Source organism: Tetrao urogallus, assembly GCF_951394365.1.
Source record: "Tetrao urogallus genome assembly, chromosome: 1".
In the NCBI taxonomy this organism is placed as follows: domain Eukaryota; kingdom Metazoa; phylum Chordata; class Aves; order Galliformes; family Phasianidae; genus Tetrao; species Tetrao urogallus.
In genome coordinates this window covers 146,979,924-146,993,914 of record NC_136813.1, presented here as the reverse complement: position 1 = coordinate 146,993,914, position 13,991 = coordinate 146,979,924, and the positions used below count along the sequence as shown (strand labels likewise).

Here is a 13,991-nt window from a genome sequence, read left to right as displayed (position 1 = left end):
TTATGAAAGCTTTTATAACTTCATTTTTAAATGCGGCAGTTTTTGTACCTTTTTACCTTAGTTGTTCTGTGTTGTTCTCTTGTGTCTAACAGTACTAATTCGTATTCCTGACAGGTATAAGTTTATCTATTCATGGGGCTGAAAAGCGTGTGCAAATCTGTCAGTGGAGGACTGCAGCAAGCTACCCAGTGTCACAGCGTCCACCTGTGGTTGGGCACCCTTCATTACCACAAGTCAGAAGGTCAATAAGCATGGAAGCCTCATCAGCTGGATCGAGTAATCCAACAGCCTCTGGTGGAAAAGCAAAAACCCACCAGCCAGGTAACAGATTTGATGTGGCACTTTTTCAGTTCCATTTCTTGCATAGTATGTCATTGTGTTGTGAAGCTGGTGTCAGTAGCATTAGATCACACGTGCATAAAGATCAGTCTGTTGATCATCAGAGCTATAGATTGATGTTTTGTGTATGTTTAGCAAGAGTTGGGACAGCTGAACACAGAGAATGAAAACATAGGTTTAAACCATTAAAAAAAAAAACAACCATAAACAAATCTATAGTGGTATCCAAAATGTTAATGCAGAAAGAAAATTGAATTATTGTTTTTGTATACTGCAACCTTTCTATACACTTTATTTTAGCCATGAGCTGATGGCAATGCTGTAAAGACTGTGGGCATCCCTATGGAACTCTGTATTTGACACTAACGTTGGTTTTGAACTAAAGATGTGACACAATGCTGAGTGCAGACCAAAGTCAGTCTGCCAGAATGAAAACAAATCTCTAAATCTGTAGGACATTTTGCAAACTGTGTTAACTGGTTAGCAAAATGAAATTTTTTAAAAGAAACCTGAGTCTCTTGGGTACTATCAAATTCTTAGTGACATCATGAATTCATTCCTTGTTATGTTAACTACCAGAACTATATCAGGAATATTTCTTTTTTTTAGAATAGAGTAGTGCATTTGTGCTGGCCATGTTCAGTTTTTCAAAGTGAAAATTAAACTCTTAATTTCTATCCTGAGTACAGTGAATTATGACTGCCCATGAGGTCCGTTTTGTAGATTTTATATTGGGGGGTTTTGATAATCTTCCACCCTTGCTGCCCAGGAAAGGAGATGATGCCTCCATAGCAGAAGTTGGGGTGCCATGGGACAGAGTCCATTTGTATGAGACAGAGTTCTCTGCCTGCAAACCCTCAGTATGCTTCCATTATCTTGCAGACCTGGGGCATTCCTTAATTTTTGTACAAGTTGAAAGTTTAGATTATTTTGATTTGCTATGTAGCTCTATTTCCATGAGTTTCACATACGTATACTATTCAGACTCAATAGCCTTTGTCAACATGGGTTAATTAAGAATTTACGGTGACTCATAATCATTTTCTTTATTTATTTCTGTTCTTCTCTTCACTTGTTTGTCCTGTTTTTTTTTAGCTTCTGTGTTTTGTCTTTGCGGTACAGAAACTACTACTGCATACGTTATTGTTGCTCAGTACATATTACAAAGACTGTAGCATGATAAAAGATCAATTAAAAACGACAGCATCACAGTTTGTGAAACAAGTGTATTGTTCATGCACAGTAGGTTATGCTAATCACATTAATTTTGAGCTGCTACACGTTCTGCATCTATATGTCAATAGATATGGGCTGTGCATTAGCACTAAATAATGCATAAGCAACATATGCTGCTTTTTGATTGAGAAAAAGATCCCTTTTTATGTAGACCACAGAGGTTTCCTAAAACGGAGCTCATTAGTGAGCATCATTTGGATGATGCTTCTCTGAGGAATTCAGCTTTCAGTACAGTCATATGAGATTAGTTTTGTCAATCATATCCTGTGCTTTAGACAATAAAAGCATCCATAACCTTCAGAGAACATGCTCAGTGGCTTAGTTCAAGGAGGCATTTTCTATCATAAGCTTCACTCAAGTTAACAGGAGTTAATAGAACCTAGAACCTTGAGGGCTGCAGACTCTTAAAAATAGATTTTATGGCAGGAATCCTATCTTATACAACTTACAATGTCATTATTTCATCTGAAATTATTTGAATCTGATTGTTTATTTCTGTTTGAGAATACTAAATTTTTCTGTGTCTGATTTGAATTACAACCGTTAAAGCTGTGTTCAAGTAGACTGTTAGAAAGATTATGGTCAGTCAACAACAGTAATAAGTAGAACTATTAGGAGAGAGAAAAAAAAAACAAAACTGAAATCATATGTTATTAGTTTCTATTCAGCAAGAAATTATCAGCTGTAACTACATAAATAATCTTCCTAGTACACTAGTTGGCCAATGGCAGTACCTTATGAAATGCTGTACATTATAAATAGTTTGGTATTTCAGAGTGATGATTATTCTGACATATATAAATTACCCAAGTAAAATAGCTTACATGGTCAATGGCAAGGAAACACCTACAGGTTTCTGGAATGATGACGGAAGGCTACTGTGATCATTGGGGCCCAGTGACAGAAACATTTTGTTAGTCTCTTGGCTTTTAACATAAATACTACCTGATATAGAAGTCGTAATCTTTAAAGGAAGACGCATGTTGCTTTTGGCATTCTTTTCTTGATTTTTGAATTCTCTTTTTTTTAATTTCTTATTCAATTGCACAATTTTTATTTATGCATGTAATTGTTGGGCATGAAATAAGAAAGAAGCAGTGACATTGGCCAACAGAACAATTGACTCTAGGAGGCAAGAACAAATGTGCAGATCTTGAAACTATTGCAATCAAAATTAAAGCAAAAGAGGAAATGTATGTTTTATGAGCTTACTCACAATGTAATGAACTTTGAATCGTCAAGGAAGCTAGAACTGAGCCCTATCAAACTGATAATTTAATGTGCAAAAGATATCCTTTCCTCATCATAAAATGTGCACATGCTTGTATGTGTTCAGTGTTCTTCAGAATATGTATGTTAGATATGATTTGTTGGTTCAATCACATTCTCTGTTCTTTGCTGACTGGCAAGGCGTATGGCATATATCTCCCTCAGATTAAAAGAATAAATTCTTGCAAATAATACTGCCAGAAAGCTCTGTCATGCAAATATTTCTTGGCAGAAAATGCATGTAAGGCATGGGAGTAACTGATGTCAACTCACCTGAAAATTTACAATCCCATTGGCAGCAGTGCTGTTATCTTGCTTGTATAACGTGCTTAGGGACACAGCCTTTTTCAGTGTTTTCTGGTGGGTGTATATGAGAACTTCCTCTCATATGGAATGAAGCATAGAAAAACCAAGCAGATTTCAAATAAGTTTAACATTCCCTTCATTAATCTTATTTGTGCATTACAAAAAATGGAATACTCACAAGAAATGGCCCAGTGCAGTAGTACCTTGATTAATATCAAAAAAACATCTCTGGATACTTAACTTTTCTTTTTATTTACACCTGTATGCAATAGGATGCAAGTTCAATGCTCCAAACAAATTTTTTCCTACACCTGCACTTCAAGTGTTAGCTGGAAATTCTCTTCTGAACACAGGGAGAGTTTCTCCTGACTATTGGTGACCAGAGCCTCTGCAAAGCTGCTAAAGGGGCGAGCAGTTGGCTGCAATTACAGTGGGGACCTTTTGTTCCTGGGCTGAATGGCAGGTCGTCAGATGGTCATTATGGGCTACTTTGGGTTTAAAGATTGAACTAGATAGTGCATGACGAAGAGACTGAAATCTTCTGTCACTTTGCTTAGTCATTCAGCCCAATTCATTCACTGCTTTCTTTTTCTTAGGGCAGAAGCTGCTTATTCAAAAACACCTGCTCCTAATGAAAAAAAATCTAGAGGATAAAGGATATTTTTCAACGCTCTCTCTTTTATTTATTTATTTTTAAAAAAATTGGTTTAGGCTCAAATTTCATTCCTCCTGTATTTCGGTTTGTGCTGTGCCTGACACACAAAAGTACTGATCTTGCCTGAGATCTGTGCATGCCCTCAATAAGGAACTTCAAAACTAATATTAGTAATTTTAAGTGGTGTCTTTGAGGGTGTTCTATTTCTCTGGCAATGTATTTTTAAACTCATCTCTTTTCAAATACTTCATTTTTTCCCTTCCTGCTTTGATCAGCCTCCTGTTTGCTGTTGTAAAATGATCTTTCATTCATTCTTGCAATCAATTATATATGGTTACTTTAGAATCAGTGCAGCTCACCCTCCAATTTCAGCTCTCAGAGCTGCTGTTAGTTTACGTCATGCATTTAGCTCACAAAAGCTGCAAAATGCCAGTCCCTCTGCATGTTCTCAATCATTTCACCCTTATAAGGTTTCCTTGCAAAGTGTAACGTCTGGAATGAAACTGGTAGATGTGACTTTGCACCAAATAGGGAATACTGCTGATCCCAAGAAAAGGTTATAGTGTCCTAAGACTGGTGTACCATAATTGTCTTAAAACAATGAAGAATATTTTTGACAGTACTAATTTTGCTGAAGAAAACAGACAATAGATTTAAATAAAATGCAAATAAATAAAATGTTTCTGAAAAATTAGAGAGCCATTTTATTAAAAACAAAGAGTTTATCATCTAGGAAGCAGTCAAGGAGACCTTGAATAATTAGTCAGTATGTTCTTGTAATGCTTGGCTAATGATTTTTCTTAGATATAGTTCTAACTTAAGTAGGACTTGGTATTACATAAGTCTCTATTTCAAATGTAAAATATGCTTCAAAAATCCCAGGGAAAGATTTTTGGCTGTCAAAAGACGGAACAGACTAAATTCTGCTTTAGCAGAAATGTTTTTAAGGTCAGAACATTAATTTGTCTGTAACAAAGCTGCTCAGTGATAATTTCCACAGAGGGTTTCTTGCCATCCAAAGGACAGCAAGACCTCTCCCCCAAGCCCAGTGCTTCATTCTTTAAACCTTTCTGTATCTACTTACTTGAGCAACTAGATTAGTATAATACAATAGGACGGAGCAGTATAGTTCACTTGGATCTTTGAAGATCAACAAGCCCAACTGCCTACTAAGTGCAGCTATATCAGAACCCCACAAAAAATTCCTACTACTGCAAGGTACAGATGTGACAAGCCTCAAAATAATTGTGCGAAACAAAACATCACAGCTTACAGCAGGCATAAGGGTAGCAGGAAAGCAAAGGTGGCCTCATCTTTGATCTGCTCCAAAAAAGGAACAAATTCCCTTTGGGACATGCAGACTATTGCCCTTCCCTGTGCTACAAGTGACTGAACATCTCAGGAAGCAGATGTGTTGTCCACATGCTGGATAACACTGTGAAGGCATGATGTTTGCTAGGTACGTTCTTGGACTATGCAGTTCTAGACTGTGCTGTGCTTTGGAGGTCCAGCAGAGCATGAAAGACATTTCTGAGATCTCCATTATTGATATCATTTAGGCTGTTTACTAGAGCAAAAAGAGACAGCACCATGCTTATTACTTTATTTAGGCCTAACCTTATGAGAATACTTAGCATAGAGAAGGAATTTAGCACCTGTTATACTACAGCATGAAGAAGTAGTCTGAACTTCAAGGAAACTGGAAGCTCTTTAAAGATAAGCTCACATACTTTAAAGACCCTTTATGCTGCCAGGATGCCTGAAAATGATGACCCTTGAGGTTCAGATGCTCTCCTACTGCTTGCAAAAGAGTCTGTGCTTAACGCTAATTACTGAAAATAGTCCATTTTCAGCAGTCTGTCTGCTCTTGGTAATTTCAGGAGATCACAGGTCTTTGTAAGAAGGATTCACTGCACCAGGTTTAGGAACAGGGTTCCTGCTGTTTGAAGGTACCCTGAAAGGCACTGGGAGATGTTGGCAGACATTAAACATTGTCTAGATGAAATCTTCCACTCCAGAAGTCTCTAAACCCGTGCAAGCTGGAAGAGACAGCCTAGAAACAGATACGTGTAAAATAGGGTCCTCAAGAAACATTTAGTTATTGTACTAAAGGACATGGTTTAGTTGGGAAACATTGGTGGTAGGTGGATAGTTGGACTGGATGATCTTGAAGGTCTTTTCCAACCTTGGTGATTCTATGATTCTATGGTATGTCCATACACTGTTCATACTCCCTTTGTGTAAGCATCTGCTGTCAGAAATAGTATCCTGTGCTGGATCCAACTCTATTCTACCATCCTGCATTTAGGATAAACATTTTCATATTTCTATGCTATATTCATTTCTCAGCAGTCTCAGGACAGCTGAAGTTCTCAAAATTTTTTTGGGGATGCTTTCTGAGAGAATGAATGGGAAGGATGTATTTAGACTGTGAAGTCAGTGATAGGGTATGATATGATGTGAGTCTATATAATTGATTGTTGCATTAAACTCCGCCTTGGAGAGAAGCTGAATATCTTGATATTTCATGCTGTAATGAAGTAATCTTTGGTGCACTAAAGGTGTCTATTAATTAGGTCATGCCTCTTACACCCATGTGGCCAGCTTTTCTGCATATCTCACCAGTATACTATTGACTTCAGAACTGGGCAAACTCTTTGCAATGAATGGCTCATTCAGCCATTTCTCCCTCTTCCCTTCCTTGATTGCCTGCTAACAACTCAAGATATTGCTAAAGAGATAAACTGAAGGATTAATCATTCACAAGTAATTAGATTTTTCAAACATAGACAAATGTTTGAACATATGTGATCTTTGATAACTATGTCTTTGTATGCGCACTTGCAGTGTAAAAAGAAAGCTGCAGAACTAAAACATAATCACTCCTACTGCCATTTTAATACAAATGAGAGTAACATGGAATGAGCTGAGCTGCTCAGTTCATTTAGATCTCAGACTTCTTTCTAGATTCTCATTTGCAACATGCAACTGTATAGCATTGTCTGTCTCTTCTTTGTTGTACACAATGGTTTGTGCCATTTTTAGACTGTCTCTCATGGATTCCTATGCCATATATTGTGGCAACTGGAAAGATTAGATATGTTCTCAGTAGAACACACTTTGGTTCCTTGTCTCTTTGCGTTATTGGTGAAAAGAAGTGCTTCTAGGGGGGCTAGTTTAAAGGCTCATTGTGCAGTAATGCCCCTCTACTGATTGTGTAAGGATTTGCACAGGGGCCATGTGTCTTCAGGCAATTGGGAATTAGAAATATGTGACATGGTATTTTAGTGGATTCTGGGTGGGCATTTCAGTCCTTTCAGCTTTCAAAAGATTCAGTCACATGTAAGGGGATAGTTGAAGAATAGTGATGGATGTTGTGTCCTTTTACACAACAGTTCAATGATTTGGCTGCATGTACATATGGAAGACCTGGATCATCAGCTCTCCTGAACTGTTGTCCAGTTTGTACTTGCTGCTTAGGAGATTCCTTGTTCCTGATGGTAAGTGCAGACTGTTGGAATTGATAATCCCCATGCGAAAGGCATGTTATGGGCATTGGAAATTGTTGAAATGCAAGAATTGAAGGCTGAGGGCTAGCAGGATCCTGTCCCCATAACCTGGTGTTCAGGCTGCTTTGTCAGGAGAGATTTTAAAGATGTGGGTTTGTACCAAGGGCTATCCATCCATTTTTTTCTATGATTGTCTGTTTAAAAGGCACAGGCAGCATGAGAGAGACAGAAAGAGAGAGCACGCAGATATCCCACTTCTTTGTAGTTAATTGGGTGAAGGGATTTCTCTGTTTCTGACTTCACCTAAAGTATAACATAGGGCAGAACCAACACCATACGTTTAAAAAATATTTAAGGCTGTGATAATATGGTAGTATTAGGTGTTCAGAAATTCTGTATTCACTATTGCTGCTTCTGGCAGATAAAGAGGGAGTTTGTGTTAACATAATAAGGTGTATTATTATTCCTTACAGTGTATTGGAATGTAAAGGGAAACTAGCTTTCCATTACCTTTTGAAAATAATTCTGGTATTGTTAGTAGGATACGCTTGTCATGACCATGTACAGAGACAGCTATGACATAGGTTCTTCATGCTAAATAATTATTTGGGTTTTAAAATTCTTTTTCCTTGCGTTATATAGAAGTATATATGAAGTAGGCATATATATTCACTCCACTACCTTTCAAAGCACAGTTAAAACAAGTGGGGCATTCTTTTATGTTCACACTCAGTTTTTGATTCTCACGGTGACAAAATATACTATTTTTTTAACACAAGCAGTAAGCCAGTTAAGCCTATCAGGAGATATATTCAAGTCCCCAAGTATTTCTGGATGTATATGACAGTCTACCAGGACAGAGTCTTTTAAAAGGCCTGCAGTTATTTCCAGAGGGCACCCAAATTTTTCAGTCTTTGAAACATATTGTGTTTTAATGCTCTTAAGATAGAGTGCTCTGATTTAAATAAGAAGTCTTTAAAGCTTCTTTCAATGTGCATTATTATCTGGTATTCTTGCAGAACTATGTTTTGTAGATGTAAGAAGCAAATCCTGTGTCCTACACAGGTAAAATAAGTATCTCAAATTAGAGAAAACTGTATAAACAGCAAAATGGACCTTTAAGATACTCTCGGTTTGCCAATATAGTTACACATGTGCTGGCACTACCTAGCTGTCTCTTCAGAAACATGCTTTGAAGCTACAAATTTACCTCTGCAGAAATTTCTAGAGCTGTAGACAAAACATTTGTTTGCACTTGCTGAGTTGATTGGAATTGAGGGAAGACAGAGAAGAAAGACTGTAATTTCAGTAGTCAACTGAGTTAAATATTTTTTTTCTTACTGATGAGCACAGCCTAAGTAGTAAAATTCTTTAAGTAACCCGACTGCCTTGTTGAGTTACAACAATTACCTTCATTCAAAATTACTGAATAAATATGAACACCTCATTGTGGTTTGGGAAAGGAATCATTTTCTCCATCCAACTTATTTACATGTCCTCTATTTTGGTGCCAGACACTGAAACTCTACATTATTCTGCACACGCAATTGCTTATGCTCAGTTTCAGGCCACAGTGTGAGAGTGTCTGTGTGCAAACATCATTTGCACGTCACAGTGTAAAATGTGCAGGCTTTGAAAGTATGGCTCCAGGCATTTACTGTGCAAGGAAAAAAAAAGAAAGTTTTTGTTTTTCTTTTTGTTTTTGAAGCCCAAGTCTGAAATGCTGCTTTTGCTAATTGAGTAATACTAGGTAATACGCGTAACAAGGCTCTCATCTAGCAAAATACCTCAATATGTTCTTGATTTTAAGTAGATGCAAAATCTCTGTCTGATTTTAAGTAGATGCAAAAATCCCACTGCAGTGGGAAACCTTGTTTAACATTAACATCGTATTAACTACCTTGCTTCTTAACTTGCTTGTCTGAAACACCATTTTAATAAAATTCCGGTTTAGAAGAAGTCTTCCCATCCAGCCTGTAAAAAATGAAATGCTTTTTTAAAAATCTAATGTTTTTTTTTAAACTTAATTAGTACAGACCCTTCAAAATAAATAAAGGAGAAAGTGTCCTAATTATTCATTGCTTTGAAGAGCGCACCAGAGTAAATGCTATAATTTAAAATGCAACTTCGGGTGAACTAAAGTGTCTGAATAAATAGAGAAAAGTCTTGTATTGACCTTTTAAGGGTGTAGTCAGTGGGATCTAACACCAATAAAGCACAAATGAGCGGCTGTTAATGGAAGAAAGATGTGCCTAAGCCAACCAAAAGCAACAGCAACACCACATACTCCAGTTTGTTGTACTGGAGAACACTGGTAAGATAAAGGATGCAGAAGAATGACCTGTCCAAACACCTGCTCATCTAAAACCTTTGTCCACCAGTAAATCAGGAATCACTGAGTTGGCCGTTCCATGACTTATCATATAGGGGTTGTTTGTCTCTGGAAAAAAAAATTCCTTCTGCAGAGTGTCAAAGGAAAGGGAGGTGGGTAGAAGCAACTGTACTCTGTTTCAACTCTGTTTGTTGACACCATGAAGATCATGTGAGAAGAAAGTATTCCTGTAACCACTTATGTAGAAGCTGTGTTGTTTGCAGGTGCATTTCTTTTTCTCCTTGTATTGGTGGAGGCATGTTTGTGAATAGCCATGTATTAAATCAGAGAACCGGTGGAAGATTGTGCATGTGGTTTTGAGTGAAATCAGACTGGCTGATATTGTTGGTTTGTTTGTCCTGAGCTCAGATCTTAAGGCTACTATATTTCAGAGAAGTATACAAGACTATCATTTGTATTTTACATGTATCAGTATTGTCAGTATTTTGCTCCAGCTAAGGTTCGAACTGAAGAGACAGGTTGGTGGATCTGAGTTTTTAACAGGAAAATGAATGGTACCACTGACAAAACTGTGCGTTACTTACTTTCTACTTTTGCCCTATTGCCTATATGCCTTTTTCACAGCAGCTGCAGTATTTTTCCTTAGTTTCTTGTATTCTCCTCTGGGACAGAGCCTAGGCTGCCATTTCTGAGGCCGTCTGCAGATTTCCCCATTCTGCTATTATATGAATACTCAGCTGTCTCACTTAAGAAATTCTTTTTGTTCTACATCATTAAGTACTGATTCCTGCTGCTGTTATGACAGATCACTTTACAGGAATCTATAAGGGGACCTGACTGTGATTTAACAATGGAATAAAAGAATATTCTAGGGCAAGATGGTTTGAATTTATAATATTTTAGCATTGACAAATAAAAGACTCAAAATGTTGAATGCTCATTTTGAGGTTTATATTTTCATAAGGTGAAGTAGGGTCTATTTTAGAGTTGAGTAATTTGGTGTGCAGGAATAGAATTTGTAATACTTATCCAGGCAGTGTGTCTTGGGGACAACAGGCAGTTGGTCCCTCCCCATTCTATGAGTATAGTAGGTTAGAAGGAAATTCAGAAGACTGGCTTGTTATAGGCAGGATGCAGAAGAAAGAAAAAGGCTTCCATAAAAGGCTTGAGTGGCAGCCACTAGTGAAGGCACAGAAATGGCCTAAATGACCTGGCACTTTTTATTCCAAAGTCCTTCCTAACGTGGCTCTAAGCTTCCTGCAGACTGCTAACTCTGTGTAAGAGTTATTTAATAAAAACTGACTACATGGAACAGGTTGCCCAGAGAATTGGTGGATGCCTTGTCCCTGCAGACATCCAAGGTCAGTCTGGAGGATCTCTGAGCACCCTGATCTAGATGTAGGTGTTCCTGTTCATTGCAGGGGAGTTGGATCAGATGACTTTTAAGGTCTTTTCTGACTCAAGCAATTCTATGCTTCTGTGATAGCTCTCTCCATTTCTAGCTGCATTGGAGCACCTAGTAGCCAGGAGTTTAAGCCCATATACCCAATACTTTTTCCTATCTTAATATGTGGTAATACTTTCTTACATGGAAAGAGTGCGTTTTGAAAAATTCCTGCTTTCTTTGCTCATGTTGAAAGAACACTGAAACTTGATAGAGGGACAAATCTCATGCCTATTCACATGTGCAAATGGATTTGAAAATGTCACCCTGGCCTATGTCTTAAATTTTCCGTAATGCTTTTAAAAGGACAACATAACATGTAAACTGATAGAATTACATGCCAGTGAGACCTCCTTTGAAATAGGCTGCAGTACTAGAGTGTCTAGAGTTTCTCATCTTAAGCTTTTATTTGTCTTTTAAGTGTCTGTGTGGTTTTTTTTAGCCTAGCCATTTCGGTAGTGCTGTGTCATTTGCAACAAAATGTTTTGTCTGTCTTCATATTTTGGAGTTTATTTTGTGGATGGTGTGGTGAGGAGATGCTCATGGCATGGCAGCACATAATCACCTGAATAAAGAACTCACCAGTGGTGACTCTACATCATTCCTTGTAGCAGAGCCTGTTGTTTCATTCTATTTAGCTTTATATCAATTCTGGCTATATCAAAAGCTGCCTGAAGAAAAATTGGTTCTGCTAGGGGGGGGGAAAATAGGTAGCATTATTCCATGTGTATGTTCCCACACCAGAAAGCCTCTTGGCTGGATTTTCTACTTCACTGTCACAAACCCCATCAATCTCTTTAACTTCTTCAGAAGGAAGAGAGGATTTGCAGGTTAACCGTTTGGAAACACAAATATGGATAAAACCAGATGCACAGAAGACAGATATGGACTTTTCAGAAATTCTTAATGCTATACAAGAAAGTAAGTTATTACTTGGATGTAAAATCAATTAGATGGTCAAATAAATCAATTGAGATATATTGAAATTATAACTACAAATATTACTACATACAAATTAACAAACTGAATGATAAGTGAATACTTGTCACAAAAATCTGTGAAAAAGTTCAGTGAGCTATTGAAAGCCACTCAGATATATTTTACTGAGATTTGGATTATTATGTACATAAGAATTCCAGCAGTATATATTTCCTATGCAGAAACGATGAGAAATATTGAGTCATGTTACTTTAATCCATTCTTGACTTTCTTAAATACCTCTGTGAATTATTATTATAATATATGTATCCTTCAGTCTGAGACCTAAGACTGAATTTGAACTTCCATGTTTTTACAGAGCACTGGAGTATATTCATATTTTTGCACAAGGTAGATTTTGGGATCAGAAGTAATGAGTTTTTCATGACAACTGAACTCCTGCTTATCTAAGGAAGGAAGACAGACAAAGGGGAATGATTTCAAACTAAAAAAGGGGGAGTTTAGGTTAGATGTCCAGGGGAAAATTTTCACTGAGAGAGTGGTGAGGTGCTGGCACAGGCTGCTCAAAGAGATTGTGGATGCCCAATCCCTGGAGGTGTTCAAGGCCAGGTTGGATGGGGCCATCCTTCTCACATGCAATTGCAGGATAAATGTCAAGATTTATGTTAGAAAAAACACTGGTTTGTTTAACAAAGGCTGAAGACACCCTCACCCACCCCAAAGATTGATGCAACTCTGGAATCTAAATTAATCTAGAATTTCAGTGAGAATTTTCCATAATATGTTGAAAAATCTTGTGCTAGCCAAGGATCAAAGCACATGGTATGGTGACATTGATAGCTGGCTTCCTGTTTCCCTTTTTTCCAATTTTAAACTTTGAATTTTGCATAGCAACTTTCTAAAGCTACTTAATAAAGCTAATAGCTTTCTAAAGCTAATAGCAACTTACATTATTAATTACTATAAGACACAAAAGAATGAATCTGCACTTTGTTTTTTTCATAAGAATCAGTAACCATACAGTGGTAAAATCAGGTCCCGTGATCAATTTGGAGATGGAAGGGAAACTCAGTTTGCAAAATGACAGTAGTGATCATTTGATAATGAATCCGCTGATTATTTAAATTGTATTTTTAGAGTGAATTCTATGTTTTGTAAACTAAAAATTTTTCCCATCAGGAATGCCACTAATATGCCATAGCTCAGATAGAGGCCTGGGACGAGTTGTGGTTGTGGACTGGAGTGGCTGAAAAAATACTATAATCTTTCGGAGTCTGAATACACAAGATAGATAAACAAAGATAAACAGATTCTCAGGGAAGTTACTACATTTTTATATGAGAAATTGTTATCTTCTCCATTTCAGGCATGAGGGTGATTTAATTGAAACAGTTAGATGCCAAGATTAGAATTATTAGCAGTGTTTTTCCAAACTGAATTCTTCCTATACGGCCACATCTCAACTTGGTACTATGTCATATTTTAATGGTATACTCTCTGATTCAAGAGGGCACAGATTTACTTACATCCTCAAATGTTAAACTTTTAGATAAAACCTCCAGTTACTTTTAAAAGTATGCTGTCTTTCTGTGGTGATAAAAACAGAGTTCATCTAATTCAGATGCAGAGGTTTGCAATGAAGATATCAACATCTCAGTTCAGTATATAAGTGCCTTTTATAGTTAGTGGAAAGTAACAAGGATGTCTAGATCTCAATTTGTCTCAATCTGAAGTAGGTGGCTAATACAGATTAGATGACCCATGACTTTAAAGTGGCTATTTTTCTCTGTTACCTGCACATGGAATTTAGGGAGATAAGCTAACTTAAATCAGTACTATAGCTTAGACACAAAATTCTGCACTGTGGATATATACATTTAAGTGAATTTTACCCTATGTAAAGCATTTGGAAGTATGTAAAGTATTTGGAAGTGATTCTTGGATATAATATGAAGAAAGCTT

At 37.1% G+C, this 13,991-nt stretch overlaps 1 protein-coding gene across 1 annotated transcript in view; it reads left to right on the top strand.

Annotated features, from left to right (window-relative positions):
• Positions 1-251: 251 nt before the first annotated feature.
• Positions 252-13,991, top strand: part of ANO4 (anoctamin 4) — a gene marked incomplete at both ends in the record, with an annotated part of 109,713 nt that continues 95,973 nt past the window's right edge. The window contains 2 exons of the mRNA XM_079541842.1: positions 252-321; positions 11,901-12,011. Coding sequence (XP_079397968.1) covers positions 252-321; positions 11,901-12,011 — 181 coding nt within the window. The remainder of the gene's footprint in view (positions 322-11,900; positions 12,012-13,991) is intronic.